Source organism: Mustelus asterias, chromosome 2 (genome assembly GCF_964213995.1).
Source record: "Mustelus asterias chromosome 2, sMusAst1.hap1.1, whole genome shotgun sequence".
Taxonomy (NCBI): Eukaryota; Metazoa; Chordata; class Chondrichthyes; order Carcharhiniformes; family Triakidae; genus Mustelus; species Mustelus asterias.
Window position 1 is genome coordinate 153,569,801 of NC_135802.1, and position 18,551 is coordinate 153,588,351.

General features: G+C 41.7%; 1 protein-coding gene across 5 annotated transcripts in view; it reads left to right on the plus strand.

Annotated features, from left to right (window-relative positions):
* fyco1a (FYVE and coiled-coil domain autophagy adaptor 1a) overlaps positions 1 to 18,551 on the plus strand; it is a 159,202-nt gene that overhangs the window by 31,022 nt on the left and 109,629 nt on the right. For 4 of the 5 annotated variants that reach the window (XM_078198816.1, XM_078198814.1, XM_078198813.1 and 1 more), the window contains 5 exons: positions 520 to 3,117; positions 4,396 to 4,488; positions 4,630 to 4,748; positions 6,807 to 6,974; positions 8,795 to 8,944. In XM_078198816.1, the coding sequence (XP_078054942.1) occupies positions 520 to 3,117; positions 4,396 to 4,488; positions 4,630 to 4,748; positions 6,807 to 6,974; positions 8,795 to 8,944 (3,128 nt within the window). The remainder of the gene's footprint in view (positions 1 to 519; positions 3,118 to 4,395; positions 4,489 to 4,629; positions 4,749 to 6,806; positions 6,975 to 8,794; positions 8,945 to 18,551) is intronic. The other variant, XM_078198815.1, reaches the window with a different exon arrangement.

Here is an 18,551-nt window from a genome sequence, read left to right on the forward strand (position 1 = left end):
TGTTGTCCACACAAGCCCACTAATACACTCCTGCTTAATTACAGTTTAAAATTATTTGAGGATGTGACTTGTCATTGAACTACACAGAATTTATAGGACATTTGTTCCAATTGATCTGCGCTGTATTCATACTCCATCTCCCACTATCCTTCATCTTACCTTGACCATATCTACATATCCTTCTATTCCTTTCTCCCTCATGTACTTAATAACTTTGCCTTAAAGACATTTATGCTGTTCATCACAACTACTCTGCTTGGCACTGAATTCCATATTCTAACCATTTTCAGGCTGAAGAAGTTTCTCCTGAATTCCTTATTGGATTTATTCGTGAATATCTTATACTTATTGTCCCTACTTTTAGAATTAGTTTTGTTAATAAACCTACATCTCAAGCAGGGCCCATTTTTTCAATTGGTACCTAGGGTCATTTTTCTGAAAAAATAAGTTATATCTATGAACTTGCATCTAAATTGTTGAATGAAGCATAACTAATATATCGATTGTGTCTTTGTATAGGCTCCAGACTATCTTTTGAATCCAGAAATAAACAACCCATTAATAGCAGAGCAGCTGGAAACCTGCGATGAGTTACGTGCTGAACTTGATCAATCTGATGTGAAGCAAAGGGAGATGAGGGAGAAGATCCAACAGATTGAACTGGAGAAGGAAGAGTTACGGAAGACAATAACTTCGCATGAGGAAACTACAGAAGTTATGAAGAAAACAACTGCTGATACAATGGAAGAAAACCGTAAGCTGAGGCAGATGTTGGAAGAGTCGAATCTGCAGTCCGAGGGTTTTGCTTTTGCTCAAGACACTATTCAAGAACTTCAGAAATCTTTGCAGACATTAGAAGCCAGTTCCACTGAAAAACAGCAGTTGCTTCAGAAGAAGATTATGGAATTAGAGTCATGTAATCAGGACTACATAGTAAAGTTGCAGTCATTAACACAAGAAATGGGAAGGATCAAGACCTCTGAGGAGACGAAAGATAGCAATTTGAGTGAACTTCAGACCAAGCTAATGATGGTGGAGCAGAAGAACATAGAGCTGATAGGAAGAATGGATAGTATTTTGACTGAAAAGGGACAACTAACAGCGACCCATTATGATTCAGCACAGAAGATACATGAGCTTATTGACAAGTTGAATGAGGCTGAACGGGAGGAAATTGCAATGCAACGATTAAACAGTATGCAGCAGTCCCAGCTGGAGAAATTAACAGATGATTTGAAATCAAGAGAATCTCTAATAAATGAGCTTGAGTTAAAGCTAAAAGAGACAACTTCAAAATTTGAGGAGAAAAATGCAATGCTTGCCAAGAAAGATGAAGAGCTGGAAAGTACCCTGAATAAATTGAAAGACATTGAAAGTATACAAGAAAAGAACGCTACAGATCTTGAGTCAGGGCAGAAGTCAGTTCAGGAGTTGAGAAAAGAGCAAGAAGAAGCACAAATGAAATATGACAAATTAAAGGTTACTTTAGAGGAGCAAATAGACACACTTTCCAGCCATCTCAAAGCCAAAGAATTAGAATTATCTGCTGCCCATAACAAGGCACAAAACCATCAGGAGGCTCAAAAAAAGCTTTTAAGTGAGAAAGAAGATCTTAAGAAAAAATTACAAGATTTAGAAGAGCTGCTCGCCAAGCTACAAACGAGGACAGAACGTATCAACGTTGAGCATCAGAAATTGCAAGCTGAGAGTAAGAAACACCACCAGAATGTGCAGAAACATATTGAACGAGAGAAAGAATTGGAGAAGGCTTGTTTAACCCTTGAAACCGAGGTGGACAGGCTGCATGCGTCTGAGAAACAGTTGCAGAGTCAATTAGCTGATAGCATGGTGACAGTGGATGAGAAAGAAACAAAGCTTAGGGAAGAAAACAGGCAGTTGAATGAGGAGTTGCAAAATGCTCTCAGGCAGCTTAAAAGAGCAGAAACAAAGCTGGAAAAGAATCAGTCCGAACTTGACGATCTGAAACAAGAAGAAAATAAGTTGAATGACCACTTAATAAATCTCCAAGTATGTTTCCAGGCTAAGGAAGAACTACTCTCAGGCCTGCAGAATAAATTAGTAGAAGCAAAACAGGAGGAAATTGCTCTTGTTTCCCTCCTAAATGAGAAAGAAGATGCTTTACTGAAAAAGGTTGACATGTTAAAGCAGCTTTCGGAAAACATTGAGAAAAGCCAGGCAGCAGTAGAGGCTTTGGAGAAAGAAAAGTTGGATCTTGAAAAGAACTTTCAGCAACAGACTATGCTTTCAGAAAGCTTAATAGAAGATAAAAATGCATTGGTGGAAGCGCAGCTCCAAGAGAGAGAGCTTCAGGAGAAAGAAACGCAGGAGATCAATGCAAGGTTAGTTACTACAGAAAATCAGCTTGAAATCCAACAGGCTGAAGTGACTAGATTGCACACAGAGGGCCAGGAGCTGAAGTCAAAGCTTAAACACGCACTTGAGGAAAAGGAAAATATGTGCAATAATCTAAATCTTGCAGTCTGTTCCAAGGAGGAATACAGAACCTTGGTTCAAAATCTAAAGGAACAGATAGAGTCAATTAATAGTGATCATGCTAAGAAGCTCTTGCTGTTTAAAGAAAAAGAAGATTATCTTAAAAACAATGTGGAGATGTCAGCGCAGCATATAATTGAACTGGAGGAACACCTTGTGTCTGTAAAAGAAGAACTGTCCCAGCTGAGACTGTATATTGAAAAGATAGAGGTTGAGAAAGTTGAGGCCAAGGATCTACTTCATAGGGCAAACACTGACATGGCAGAACTCGGCATGCAGATTTGTACACTCAGTGCAGAAAAAACTGACACCGAGCAGAAATGCGTTGAAATTTCTCAGCAGCAAACAGCATTCCGCGAGGAGGTGAAAACGGAACAAAACCAACTAAATCTTAATGTCTCCAAACTCCAGAGTGAGAATGAACAGCTGCAAGAAGAGTTAAGGAGATCGAAAGAGTCTGCTACAACTGTGAAAGAGCTGCAGAAGAAGCTAGCACATGCCCAACAAGAAGTAAGAAGCTTCCAAGAAGCTGCAAGGGAAGAGCTGTCGTCAGTCAAATTTCAGATGAGTGGAGAGGTGATGGATTATCAGAGTAAATTAAAGGTGATGACGAGGTTCTCTCCTTGTCAGTCTACAGTCAGGCAATCTAGTTAATGATTGCATGGTAATATGGAGAAGTTATATTTGCATTTTCATTTAGTTTTAATTAAACACAATGTGAGGAGCAGAATTAATTTCAATAGAGAGCATTTGAATTTACCAATTTTTCTAGTTTTGAAAGTTAAAGATTCTGCTCAGATTCTATAATTTACCTGCGTTTGATTGTTTTGCATAATTGAAAATTTGACATCAAATTTTTGTTTTTATTAAATTTAGAAAGTGAATATCTTTATTTTTACATATTTAAAAAGGGAAAAACTTTGGCCGGAATTTTCCGGCCGTTCATGCCAGCAGGATTTTCTGGTCCCGCTGCAGTGAACGGAGATTTGGCTGAGTGCCAAATTCTCCATCCTCGCTGGCAACGAGGTGTGAAAAGCAGGAAAATTCCACCCTTTGGCACTTTTTGGCACTTTTTTCTTCTTTGCTGGCCTTGATGTCGCGTAGTACCAGCAATGTAGAGGATGGGCATATGCCCAGCTTACAGTTTCCATCAGTATTGTTGTTTTCCATTTGCATGGAGATGTGCAACAATAGCCTGCTCTTTGGATCTTTATATCTAGTTTTGGGAAAGAGTTTTCTTAGCCTCCCCTACTTTAAATGCCCTGCCATTTTCCTATTTAATCATTACTCCAGTATGTTAACTCTCTTTTTGGATGTAATCCCTGTTCAGAATAGCTCCTATTTAGAACCAAATGCCAAAGTTTGAATTCATAGAATCGTAGAATCCCTACTGTGCAGAAGGAGGCCACTCGTCCCATCAAGTCTGCACCAACCACAATCCCACCCAGACCCTATCCCCATAACCCCATGCATTTATGCATTTACCCTAGATAGCCCCCCTGACACAAAGGGGCAATTTAGCATAGCCAATCCACCTAACCCATACATCTTTGAACTGTGGGAGGAAACCGGAGCACCCGGAGGAAACCCACGCAGACATAAGGAGAATGTGCAAACTCTGCACAGATTGACCCAAGCCGGGGATCGAGTCCGGGTCCCTGGCACTGTGAGACAGCAGTGCTAATCACTGTGTCAATGTGCCATCAAATTGTTTTCTCTTATTTTCCAGTGGATCAGTGTTAAATTTTCATTCCTAATTAAGAACAAGTTTCATTATAATTTTTAATTGTTGAGTACATCTGAGCAAAAGGGTATTGCATTGTAGTGGAACTAGTAATGTCCTGATACAAAACGTTGATACTGATGCTTTAATTTTGACAGACTGTTGGTGAAGAATTGGAGTCTGTGAAAAAGCGCCTTAATGAGCGACAAATCCAAATAACCTCAATGGATAAGCAACTCCTCGAATTCCAAGTGAGTCTAACACGTGCAAACCTTTGAGAATAGAAATCAGTTGTGCGGGATTTTCACTAGGCAAATCTTCTCACTAATATTTTCCCGTGTCTTATCCCGACTTAACATTTGCCATTGTTTTTGGACGCATTTATTTTAAAGGCCCGCAACTGCAAATTATCAGAAGAATTGGAACAAAAGGCGCAAGTAATTGTGGATTCACAACTATTGAAAAGTGAAAAGGAAGATAAATTAAAATCCCTTGCAGAGAATTTCAGCAGGTATGTCTTTAAAACATGGTAGCTGAATTAATCTCAGTCTGTTCCTTTGCTTTCTAGCTTGTGTTTTGCATAAAGGCTACTTGGATATATATGTAGTTGCAGTTAGTTGTAATTAAAAAGATAACATTCCCGAAGCAAAACATGGTGCAACTTTCTATCTTTTGCCTCCAGCTACTGTATGAGAGCTACTTTTCTCCATCAGTCAAAGTGCAATAGAGTGAGACTTTGACTAGCCATGCAGGGGAAGATTTTATGTTGGAGCAATTTAATTGCTGCTGAGTTTTTGAATTGGCTGTTTATTTGCAGCAGTTAATTGATCTGTGACTGACCGCTACAAAAAAACCAGCTGTTTGAAATTTAAACATCCAAGTTTTTAGCAACGTTGGAAGCCTGGGGACATACAAGTGCCCTTTGTGCTCAGTTTTTCTGAGGTATAATTGCTGGGCAATACATTGCTTGACACATTTCCCGCCTTCATGTTACGCAGTAGTATGTGAGCTCTCACTTCAAATGGAAATTTTGCTTTTCCTTGCCAACCTGGAGAAATCAGAGATACTCAGATATTTTGCTCACTTGATCAGGGAACAATTATAATGGGTAAATCTGAAACAGTCTCCTGTAAACCGGCAAGTATTTCCTTTATGGACTCGATAGTGCCAGTTAGCTCAAGGCCAACTAAAGTGGAAATGAGTTAGCCTATTAGATAGACGGAGTTGCACTGCTTAATGTTTTATAGTATGAGGAGCAGTAAAAATAAATGTATCTCACTGGAAGATATTGTTTCATTCATGTATGCTTTATAAAAAAGTAATCATTAGTTTACAGACAGCCTCATCTCACTGGAATGCTTTTCAATCTGCCCATGAAAATACAGGAAAATACATGTAGCCTTGTATACGAGATCATGACATCCAATGTTCAGTTGCAACTAGGGTCTTATTGTTAAGATTCCAAGGCATCACTATTATTTTACTAAATAATTGTGAAGGGTAACGTCTGCTTGCCAGAATAATTAACCTCAGACTGTCAAGCATAGATGAGTTGGCCAAATCTGTAGGAAAATATGAAAATGACGGGCAATAAATGACCAGTTGGTGCATAAAACCTACAGCATAACCCAATGGCCAGACCATCATGGCTAAGCATGCATTCCTCCCCCAATCCATTCCCCCCCCCTCCAATCCCTGTCCTAATCTCATATCTCATACCTACTTCTACAGTGATGTAATTGCCTGGGTGAGGCAAATAACAGAACAAAACAAGGTCTATAGTGTCTAAAAATTCATTCCCCCCGCCCTACCACCATCCAGGTGATCACAGCCAGTCTAGGAGATACGTACCAAATATTACCTTTAAAGTCTACCTAATGTACCTTTATTATCTCTCAGCCAACATCATTAAAAAGAATGATCTGGTTATATTACACTGTGGTTTGTGGTACCTTAATGTGTTCAGATTGGCTGCTTTATGTCCAACCTCGGAACAGTGACTACAATACAAATGTTAATTGGTTTTGTTAAGCACTTTGGGACGTCCTGAGCTTGTGAAAGGTGCAAGTATTTTTCTTTATCTGCATATCAGCGAACCATATTATCCCCAGCTCCTTCAGAGGAACGTTGTCAAATAAAATCTGATACTGTATCACATGAGGAGATAGTGGGACAAATATGTAAAGGCCTGGTCAAAGAGAGAGTTTTAAAGAGGTTCTTAAAAAAAAAGGATACAGAGGTGGAGGGATTTGGGGATGGAAATCCAGAGCTTGGAGGCAAGGCAGCTGAAAACACAGGGAGAACAAGAAAAATCAGTTAATCTAAGTAACCAATTCACAATACCTGCTGAAAAAGAGCTGGTATTTTTTCTGCTGAGATGTCTAATAAGCCCCTAATTTCAGCAATTACAGTATTATTCATTTTAGATTACAAAAAAGTGAGTGAACTTCCAGTGAAATTCCCTTTACTTTTGAATACTATTTAATAATGCATTGGATGCCTTCAGGCTTCATAAAGTTACTGACGTCTGCTGCTTTCACTTGACTTACTGAAATGTGTTTTTCAATAGTACTCAGCAGGAATTGGAAGCTGTAAAAAAGGAGCTAGAAGACTATAAACAACACCACGAGAAGACACAAGAAGAGACGGAGAGAAATGAGCAGAAACTTGTGGCTGAACTCGATGACTTGAACAGAACTAAAGAATTTCTGGAAGAGCGCTTAATCGAACTTATTAAGTACGATGTGACAATCAAAGATTTGTTTTTCATTCCAATAGTTCACTATTATTTGAAATATTTCAATAAGCTGCTTAAGGTCTCATAATCTCTGATCGTTACTATTTTCCTTGATTCTCTCAGCTTGCGTATGCAGTAAGGATTTAATGCTTTTCATGTAAAGAAGTGAAATATCTAGGGATACTACAAAAATTGTACCCAGAGTTATGCTCATTCTGAACTTTTCTCTGATCAACACTAGTTTCGTTAGTCCTCTGTAGACAAACAATGTTGTATTATTTTCAAGATTCCACTCTAGTATTAACTAGAACAAAGAACAGTATAACACAGCAACAGGCCCTCCGGTTCCAAGCCTGCGCCGATCACGTTTACCTATCTAAACCAACCGCTTATATCCCCCTATTCCCCATTTGTTCATATGCCTATCAAGATGAGTCTTAAATGTGGCTAACGTAGCTGCCTCAACCACCTCACTTGGTGGTGCAATAGTGGCTCGACTAGTGCAATATTTTAGGCTGGATTTTACAATCAGTGGCGCTGCTTGTCGCTGACTTCGAAGAAAACTGCCTGCCTTATGTCTTGTGATTTCTGTTGCATAGATTTCCACCTTCCTGACATCTGTTTGAATCTGACACTAACCCCCCCGAGGCGTTCGGCAGCAGTGATGTCATCAAGCAGGATGAGTAGCCAATCACATTGAGGGTTTCCCACAGGTAGCAAACCAGAAAGTAAAAACAACTGAATCCCTTCCCTTTTAACTTAAAATTTTACAGACGGCGAAATAAATGATTGGGACATAGGGATTAGGATAGAAGCCAAAATATCATAAACTTTTTTTTTTTAATTGCTGTTCTAATTCAATACTCAACATTTGTGATATCCACATTACATTAATCCTGTGTTGCTGACGCCTGCATTACAATGCTCAGTGGTACCCATATTATAATACCCACAATAACAAACACATTACTGTTATAGTCCCAAAGAATAGCCTGAATTTTGCAGTCGTAATGTTTTGTGTTCAGTAGGTCTCACTAATATGTTCTAGAGTCTTGCATGGTTGAACATTAACCATTTATCAGTAACATACAAAATCATGTATAAATATACAGGGATAGCCCGAACTATGGGCGAACTCCACGCTTGGATCTACACAGGTCTCTGATCAGTCTACAACTAACTCTAGTGTCAGGTCATGTGTCTCTACACCACATTGTTTCCCAGGTCAACACTAACCCTAGCTATGTCAGATTCCCTTATACTACGCCTCCCCACCAAGTCTTTGCAGTACAATCATACTACACCTCTTCCAGCCTCAAGTCTTTGACTTTATAGATTTAGTCAGCCTGGGAGCTTGACAGTTCTTCTAGATCTCATTCTGGCCACATTTTGAGGAGTGGTAGGCTCTGTTGATTTAGGCAACCTTTGTTGATTCGGAGTTTAAGTTGTTGCCTGTGTTTCTGGCACTTATTGCTGCCTTCTGATACACTTTACTTCTCTTTGTCCACTCCCCATCTGCTCTGCTTCCGTGATCTATGTGAGAGTTGAAGATGTCTCTCCCTGTTACTTGGATATTCCTCATCAATGGGCTTACCTTGCCGTTTGGTTTTTATCGTGACACTGTGTTCTTCTGTGAGTTTTCATGCCTCACTGAAGTGTGTTTTAGCAAATTGGTGGTCGTTAGTTCCTTACTCCAGCGTGACTTGCAGCTTTACGCATTGGCTGGAAGTTGCAATGTTTGTGTCCTGCTGATGACAGGTAGTGTGACAGCAACTGTCGGCGCCTATTATAAATATACTTTATTTGCTTTTATTTCTTAGAGATAAGGATGCCCTCTGGCAAAAATCTGATGCTTTGGAATTTGAGCAAAAGCTCCGCTCAGAAGCACGATGGCTTGGGGACCGGGAAGTTAACTACTGTCTGGATTGCCAAAGTCAGTTTACGTGGTGGTTACGCCGGCATCACTGCAGGTATGTTTTTAAAATGTAATATTTAATTTGAGAACCTTCAGTGACTCAGTGTAAAAAAAAAACTGGAATGTTTGGCCTTCACGTCCAAACCTGTAATTATTTCTGTTCATTCACGTTGGTGGACGAGCAAGTGCCCAGGTGTAAAAACCCGACTATCGTTTTCATACTAGATTTTATTTATTTATTCTTTTGTGGAATGTAGGTGCCACTGGCAAGGCCAACATTTGTTGCCCATCCCTAATTGCTAGGTCATTGTAGAGGACAGTTAAGAGTCAGCCACATTGCTGTGAGTCTGGAATCATGTGTAGGCCAGACCAGGTAAGGATGGCAGATTTCCTTCCTGCAGAACATTAGTGAACCAGATGGGTTTTTACGACAATCAGTGATGGTTTCAAGGTCACTATTAATGAATCTAGCTTTATCTTCTAGATCTGTTAGCGGAATTTAAATTCCACCAGCTGCCATGAGCCCATGTCCCCAGAGCCTTAGCCTGGACCTCTGGATTATCAACAATCATCATTATAATTGACAAAGGGTCATCTGGACTCGAACCGTCAGCTCTTTTCTCTCCTTACAGACGCTGCCAGACCTGCTGAGATTTTCCAGCATTTTCTCTTTTGGTTTTATCATTATATCACTGTCTCCCCCAGATTGTTAACCCATTTGTAATAAGTGAGTAGAAAATGGAGCTCAAGTTGCCTTCTGAGGAGCCGACATAATTCCTAATTGTGTTATGTAGCTCTTTATCTGAATGCCATTCAGCAATTTCACGTTAATTATTTGCTGCTGCTCTTGTTTACATCACATTTTCAGATGCTTTTGAGAGATCTAATGCAGCTTTTTGCATAATCTAGTAGGAAATACATCTTGTATTTTGAGAGTTTTATAATATCCAAGTAACACTGTTGTTTTAAATGAGAGGGAAATCGTGGGCAATAACCTTTAATATACATTTATTTAATTAGAATTGTAATTGGTTATTTTCTTGTAGGATTGCATTTGTTTTCTATGGATAACCGTATTGGTGACACCTGCAGCACAGTTAACCATGTTAATCATACCTAAATTGCAAACCTACACATTACACACATCACTCACATCACTAATACACTCAATATAATATAGTACTTTCAGATAAAATATAATACTTTTGGAACAGAAACAACCCTTTCAGCTCAACCAGTCTGTGCTGTTATTTATATTCCACAGGAGCCTTGTCCCATTCAATCTGCATCATCTCAGCCTTTCTGTACCAAGTGATACGTTGGCTGCAGTTCATTTGTAAAGCCAATGTCAGTAAAATTCACATCGCATCAGTGGTACCCAGATTAGTAAATAATGCTTTTGTAATAAATGCCCATATCAATACTATCTGTATCCCAGTACCCATGTTGGTGATACTTACAATCACAATGGTAATGTTTTTTTCACATCACACTGCCCAAATCTGTGCTACCCACATGGCAATGCATTTATCATATTATCCTGATTCATGATACCCTTATTACCTTTGTTATTGATACCTATATTATCTGCCGCATTCTCCATTCTGAGCCAGAAGATCCACCTCAGCACTTGAACATGTAATCCCTGCTGACACTTCTGTGCCATACTGAAGGAGTACTGCATTGGAGGTGTAAGCTACACGGTTGGATAATCCTCACCAGTGGAGGTTGTGATGCCATTAACCCTCACCCGTTGCTTCTGAAGCAGGCAAACTTACTGCTGCCTGTTCCTTTAAATGATTGTAGTGTGCACCTAGCACTACATGCACTGTTTAATGATTGCACACCTAAGCAGGGGGTGCAAAATACTTAAAGGCTGGCATCAGTTCAAGCTAATCTGCATTACTCAAAATCAGTCTACACTTCTTAAAGGGGAGTTGCGTTTTGACTGCAACAAGGGCTGAGAAGTCATTCCGAAAGTGAGTCTGACTTGGAAATGCCAGAGCATGGCAGAGATGGGACTCAGATGCTGCACTGGAGGCCTTGGTGCTGGAGGAGAAGAGATGTCACCTAACCACAGAGGAAGCCCTCCAGACAACTCTCAGAAGGAAGTAGGACCATATAGATGAAAGACCGTTTCCTGGAGACTAGCCCCACGAACTTAGATGCAGTGCCGCAAGAAGTTTAATGACCTCAAGAGGCAAAAGCCAGTGAATGTACCATCAAATGCCAACCAATCAACTGCACTTTGAGTCTCACACACTGCTCAGTGCACCACACCTCATCATTCACCTACCAACAATCTCTATCAATCTAGACTCATACCTAATATTCAAAGTTTCACCTCACCCTCACACAGTTAGCACTGCAGGAAACCTCATGCCTACATCTTATTGTTGCAGATCCTACCAGCTATTCAACCATAATAATCACATCACCCAAATACATTCACCATGTTCACTGATTTTTCCCTCTGTCTTGCATGATGAGGTGATACTGAACTGAAGGCAGCATCACCGAACTAATGAGGGACAGATATATGTCCTTAACCCCTTGAAGGAGACTATGCTTGCCATGACTGAAGTTATGGCCAACGGTGGGACTAAAATCACCAGAGGTGGTACCTTGAAACCTAATCCTCCTCCCCTCAACTCACTTCCCCCTCATCTTCTCTGATTTTTTACTGATGTACAAGCTGCAGATCCTGTAAGCATGCACCTCTTGGTTCACCTCACCACTGCCCACAACACAATCTTAACCATCTGCCTTTCTCCTTTCAGATACACAAGAACTACAACTTGGCCAGGAATTTGTGGAAGATCAGGAAAGCAGTTATGAAGAAGAAACACCATCACTCGCTCTTACACCTGCAGCCACGATCTCAGATACTGACACTGCATGCACTTTAAAAGATAGCTTAGATCTGTACATGCTGAGAAACGATGCTTGGGTGACCTGCAACTAGGGAAATGAGCAAGTGTAGCACAGGTGCTAGTTCCCTGGTTGCATGATCACACACAAGATCTGCTGCAGAGCAATTAGATGGTATTTCAATGGTATTACAAAAGACTGATAGGTATGCAAAATGAAATCTTCACTGAAATGACCCTATAGTACGGCTATCACCATAAGTGTTTGTGGATGCCATTTGGGAAACAGAACAGTACTTGTGGTGGTGAAAAATCAGGCACGACCAAACTGAATTTCATGACCCTAGACTTTTGGTAGGTTCTAGTGGCCCGACCAAGAGTTATACTCCGATCGGTTCCCTGGGTTATAGGAACACGAGAACATTTGCACCATTTCAATATGCAGTCAATTATCATAGAATCCTACAGTGCAGGAGGCCATTCGGCCCATCGAGTCTGCACCAACCACAATCCCACCCAGGCCCTATCCCCATAACCCCATGCATTTACCCTAGCTAGTTCCCCTGACACTAAGGGGCAATTTAGCATGGCCAATTCACCTAACCCACACATCTTTGGACTGTGGGAGGAAACCGGAGCACCCGGAGGAAACCCACACAGACACGGGGAGAATGTGCAAACTCCACACAGACAGTGACCCAAGCCGGGAATCGAACGCGGGTCCTTGGTGCTGTGAGGCAGCAGTGCTAACCACTGTGCCACCGTGCCACCCCATTACCCTGAGTCTCTGGATTACTAGTCCAGTGACATTATCATTACACCACCACCTCCTAAATGGAAATGTCAGAAGTGGATTGTGAAGGATTGCTCCAGGGTTGACACCTGTATTATTGAGATTCATGTGCAGGGGCATCGCAAATGTATCTTAGTAACCGCATCACAATTCCTGCTTCAGTGGTGCCAATATAACAATGTAGACATCAATGGGAACTTTGTCACAGTGCAACCACGTAGGACACCGATATGACTAATCACAGCATCACCATTTCCTCAGTTGAATAACCCTATTACTGAAATATTAATAATAATTGGTACCCCCATATAACAGTGCCCACCTTAATCATACCAGTTTTAAGTGTATTAATTAGTGTCACAAGTAAGCTTACATTAACACTGCAATGAAGTTACTGTGAAAATCTCCTAGTCGCCACAGTCTGGCACCTTTTTGGGTACACTGAGGGAGAATTTAGCACGGCCAATGCACCTAACTAGCACTTCTTTCAGACTGTGGGAGGAAAATGGAGCACCCGGAGGAAACCCACGCAGACATGAGGAGAACGTGCAGACTCCGCATAGATAGTGACCAAGCCGGGAATCGAACCCAGATCCCTGGCGCTGTGAGGCAGTGGTGCTAACCACTATGCCACCCATATCAGTAATGTGCATCTCACAATACCCAAGTAAATGGTGCTGACCAATTTGTTGTTACATACCCATACTGATATCCACAACACTATCTGCCTTAGTAATATTCGTTACAGATACCTGCACCAATCTATCTCGCGTTATTCCAAATAAGTTCTAAGTACTTGAAAATTCTCAAAATTAGTGACATTTCCATGAGAATGACAATACCACTGATGCAGAATTTGTTGATAAGGTGATGCCCACATTGTAATAACTGAATCGCAAAAATGTTGAACACCTCCATTTGTGACATAAAGTAAAGTCACCATAGTCCAGATGACCATAGGCAGCTTATTTACAAGTCGAAAATCAAGAAAAATCTGATCTGTAGAGATTATGTTAAAAGTCAATTAAGGGCTATAGTCATTCATGACACCTACATTACTGATGTCCTGACACTTGGGTTAATAACACATCTTATAGTAACTAAAGCAAAAGAAAACCCACATCAAAATAGCTATCTCATGATTTGTACATTGGTATTACACACAGCAGTGATATCCTTGCCAAAATGGTTAAATCATGAGGTTCAGATCTGTGCTAACCACATTACTGATACCTACATCAAATTACAACATCCATAATAGTGACGCTACTTTAAGTGATACCAAGGTTAAAATAAACTAAATTACAATGTCCATATTAGTTACACCACATTAATGGTACCCAAGTTAAAATAAATTACAATACCTACAAATTAATGATACCTACATCTGTAACTGAGGACAGTCACAATTCTGCCTTATGTCATTTAGACTCAACTTGGAGCTTGCTCCAGAGCAGGCAATTCTAATCATATGCAAATCATTGTTAAAATCATAATTGAAATTTTATATGGTGTATAGCATCTTCAAAAGATCTCCGATAAGATCAACAATGATAATTGTTGGTCTTTACATTCTATGTAATAGAGCAGGTTGCGAAAGTGTATTTGAAAATCTCATAAATCATGGGCTCGCAGTAGAAAAATGAGCGCTGTTGGTTAATCATAGAAACCCTACAGTGCAAAGGGAGGCCATTGAGCCCATCGAGTCTGCGCCCAACACATTTACCCCGCTAACCCCTCTAACCTACATATCCCAGGACACTAAAAGGCAATTTAGCGTGGCCAATGACCAAACCCGCACATCTTTGGACTGTGGGAGGAAACCGGAGCACCCGGAGGAAACCCATACAGACACTGGGAGAATGTGCAAACTCCACACACACAGTGACCCAAGCCGGGAATCGAACCCAGGTCCCTGGAGCTGTGAGGCAGCAGTTCTAACCACTCTACCAACATGCCGCCCGTTAAAAACCCAATTGATTTTCCATGGCATCTACCACCTTAGACAATGTGACTCCAATCATAAAATATTGCTTGACTCTGACTGTCCTCTGAAGTGATTTAGTAAGCCAATCAGTACCAAATAAAATCAGAAAAAATATTAGATGAGCCTATTAGCAATGACCTAGATGTTGTATTGGGCTGTCCTAGTGGAGTCTACATTGCAGAGTATTCCTCACTACCCCCCTAGGGACCGGTGCTCATGCTGGGAGAGCATTTTAATCTTGGATTTGGAACTGATGGAGATTACAACATGGGGTGGCACAGTCGTTAGCACTGCTGCCTCCCATGCCAGGGACCTGGGTTTAATTCCAGCCTCAGGTCACTGCCTGTGCAGAGTTTGCACTTTCTCCCTGTGTCTGCATGGGTTTCCACCAGGTGCTCCGGTTGCCTCCCACACTCCAAGAATGTGCGGGTTAGGTTGATTGGCCATGCTAAATTGACCCTAGTGTCAGGGGGAATAGCAGGGTAAATGTGTGGGGTTACGGGAATAGGGCCTGGGTGAGATTGTGGTCGGTACAGACTTGATGGATTGAATGGCCTCCTTCTGTATTGTAGAGATTCTATGATACAGAAATAAAGAGGGGTGAGGCCATTGACAGGTATTACAATAGGGATAGAAATGTTCAGATTAAGATATTGCTGTTGGCCAGTGAGCACAGGTGAACAGGACTTAGTGCGAGTTAAGACACAGGCAGCAGAGTTTCTGATTACCTCAAGTTTATGGATTTTTGATTTGATTTATTATTGTCACATGTATTGGGATACGGTGAAAAGTATTGTTTCTTGCGCGCTATACAGACAAAGCATACCGTTCATAAAATACATGGGGGAGAAGGAAAGGAGAGGGTGCAGAATATAGTGTTGCAGTTACAGATAGGATGAAGAGAAAGATCAGCTTAATATGATAGGTCTATTCAAAAGTATGATGGCAGCAGGAAAGAAGCTGTTCTTAAGTGAGTTGATACATGATAGAATGTTGAAAGCTAGCCTGGAGTGTGGTGGAATAGTCAATTCTAGAGGCAAAAAAAGGCATGAATTGAGGGCTTCAGCAGCAGCAAAGCTGAGAAGGGCAAAGTGAGGCAAAGTTACTGAGATGGAAATTGTTAGTTTGGGTGACTAAATGAATATCTGATCAGAATCTCAACTTGGGGTCAAATATGACACCAAGGTTGAAAACAGGCTGGTTTAATCACAGACTGATGACAGGGAACAGATGAAGTGGATGTAACCAGGAACGGAGTTTTGAGAGGGATCTGAAAGCAGTAGCTTCAATTTTCCCACTATTTAATTGGAGGAGATTTCTCCCAATCCAGGACTGCATATTATAAAAGCAGTCTGATCATTTAGAGACAGCGGAGGAATCTAGAGAACTGATGATGAGATAGAACCGGGCATTGCAACATACATGTGAAAACTAATGCTGTGCTTTTCGAGTGTGTCACCGAGGGGCAGCATGTCGATGGGAAATAGGTAGGAGCCATAGGGGACATCAGAAATGTGGATTAATCAAGCAATAGCCTGACAAATCAGACAACAATCAACATCCTAGATCGCTGTATTACCATCCTGCCTATTTTGTTATATATCCAAGTTTGTAAATGGCAGTAAGTTCTGTAGATGGGAACAATAAGTTGCAAAGGCAAAGAAACATAACTGGTGGAATTCTCCCATTTTCAGGCGAAGCGCTCAAGCCGGCAGGAAAACAAGAGTGTTTCCCGCTGGTGCTGGCAGCATCTGTCAGGTGGGATTCACCCACCTGAAAGATGCCAATCAGTTCATCTCAGGGAACCCACTGGCTAGCCCCACTGTTCATTTCTAAAGGGCGTCCTGATATCTGCTCTAGGAGACAACCCCCCCACCAAAAAGATTAAAAGGTGCCTCCCACCACACTGACCAGGGGAGCAGGGCTTGTATTGCTCACCAATCTGAAATCTACAGAGTTTATCACCTATTCCCAAAGACAATATACATGTTCTAATGAGAATGGCATCTTATAACAATATGCTAATTACCTAAATTAATTAACCTTACCAAAGAGGAGCATTCTCTCCCCACCCGAACCACACAGGCATGAGGATGCCCCCCTTCCTCCTCAGACCCCCTCTTCAGGCCATACGCCTTGGCAGTGCCAACAGTGCAATGCCCCCCCCCCCTGGCATCTGGACAATAACACCCTGGCCTGATGCTTTGAGCCCCAAGGGGGGATCAAGGAGGTAGGTCCAGTGGCTGTTTGCCCCTCTGCCGCTGCCAGGCTGTAGAGGAAGGGTCTCTCAAGGCTCCGGGGTGGGGGAGGGGGGGGGGGAGTGGGGGGCAGTGGGAAGGTGGGGTTGGGTGGGCTTGGGCTGGAGCAAGGGGTTGACACCACTCTCCCCAGGGATGGGGCTTTCATGGCTGGGCTGCCCCTGCTAGCCCTGGAAAACCTGATCACTCCTGGCATGGTGATTTCAGGCAGCCCTGTGATCAACATCTGCATTTCTGTCAACTGTGAAAATTATGAAGTGACCAGAAAAGAGGGCATTTTTTATCTCTATGCCCCCTGGTCAGCTGGCAGCCTTTAATACGACCGTGATTTGATTGATGTGGACAGGATGCCCCTCTTTTCTGAGGCGGTCCAGCACGCTATGTCCATGCTAGTGATTACCAACATCAAAGTCTGCCCGGCGCATTTCCCACTGCGAGGCCTGGGTGCACAACTGGGTACTGGTGGATGGGTTGTTAAGCCCGCTAATTGTATTACAATTAGCGAGTTTGCATAATTATTGGGTTGCTGCCCACTATGGGCAGGAACGCAATCGGGGCCGGCAGGGCAGGCCGGGTGAATCCTGACTGCCTTGATGTCCATCAGGAATCCTGATTTTTGGCTGACATCCCTTTCAGCAGGGTATCGAGATTCCCGCAGGTCATCTGCCGAGGCTAGTGAATCCTGCCCAACAGCCTAAAAAGACATTTTCTTAATGATAAGAAATTAGAAATTAGAGAAGTGAATGTATTTGGGTGTCCACGTACAAACCACTAAAGGCTAGCACACAAACAGATACCAAAAATAATCAAAAACGTCATGAAATGTTGATCATTATCTCGAGAAAAGAAAAGTGAAGAACTTGTACTTCATTTGCTCCGATCCCATTTGGAATACTGCAGTTAATTCTGAGTATCATCGATCAGGAAAGATGTATTGGCTTTGGAGTACAGTACAATTTTACAGGATACCAGAGCTTTACGGATTAAACTATGAGAAATGATTGCATTAACTTCCTTGTATTCCCATGGGTTCAGAACAAGAAAGGGTAATCTAATCGAGGTCCTTTCTTAATTGATTAAAGAATATAATGGGACAGATATTTCCTCTGGTGGTGGAATCCAGAACAAAAAGGAAATTTGGCATGTCAGCTATGACTCTCACCAACTTTTACAGATGCACCATAGAAAGCATTCTTTCTGGTTATCAGAGCTTGGTTTAGCTCCTGCTCTGTCCAAGACCGCGAGAAACTACAAAAGGTTGTGAATGTAGCCCAATCCATCACGCAAACCAGCCTCCCATCCATTGACACTGTCTACACTTCCCGCTGCCCCGGCAAAGCAGCCAGCACAATTAAGGACCCCACGCACCCCGGACATTCTCTCTTCCACCTTCTTCCTTTGGGAAAAAGATAAAAAAGTCAGAGATCATGTACCAACCGACTCAAGAACAGCTTCTTCCCTGCTGCTGTCAGACTTTTGAGTGGACTTACCTTGCATTAAGTTGATCTTTCTCTGCACCCTAGCTATGACTGTAACACTACATTCTGCCCCTCCCTCGTTTCCTTCTTTATGAACGGTATGTTTTGTCTGCATAGCACGCAATAAACAATACTTTTCACTGTATGTTAATACATGTGACAATAATAAATCAAATCAAAAGGGGCATAATCTTCAAATCAGAGCTCAGCCATTTGGGAAGAAAATCACAAACAACTCTTTCACGTGAAAGGTAGTAACCCTCTTGGAAGGATGTG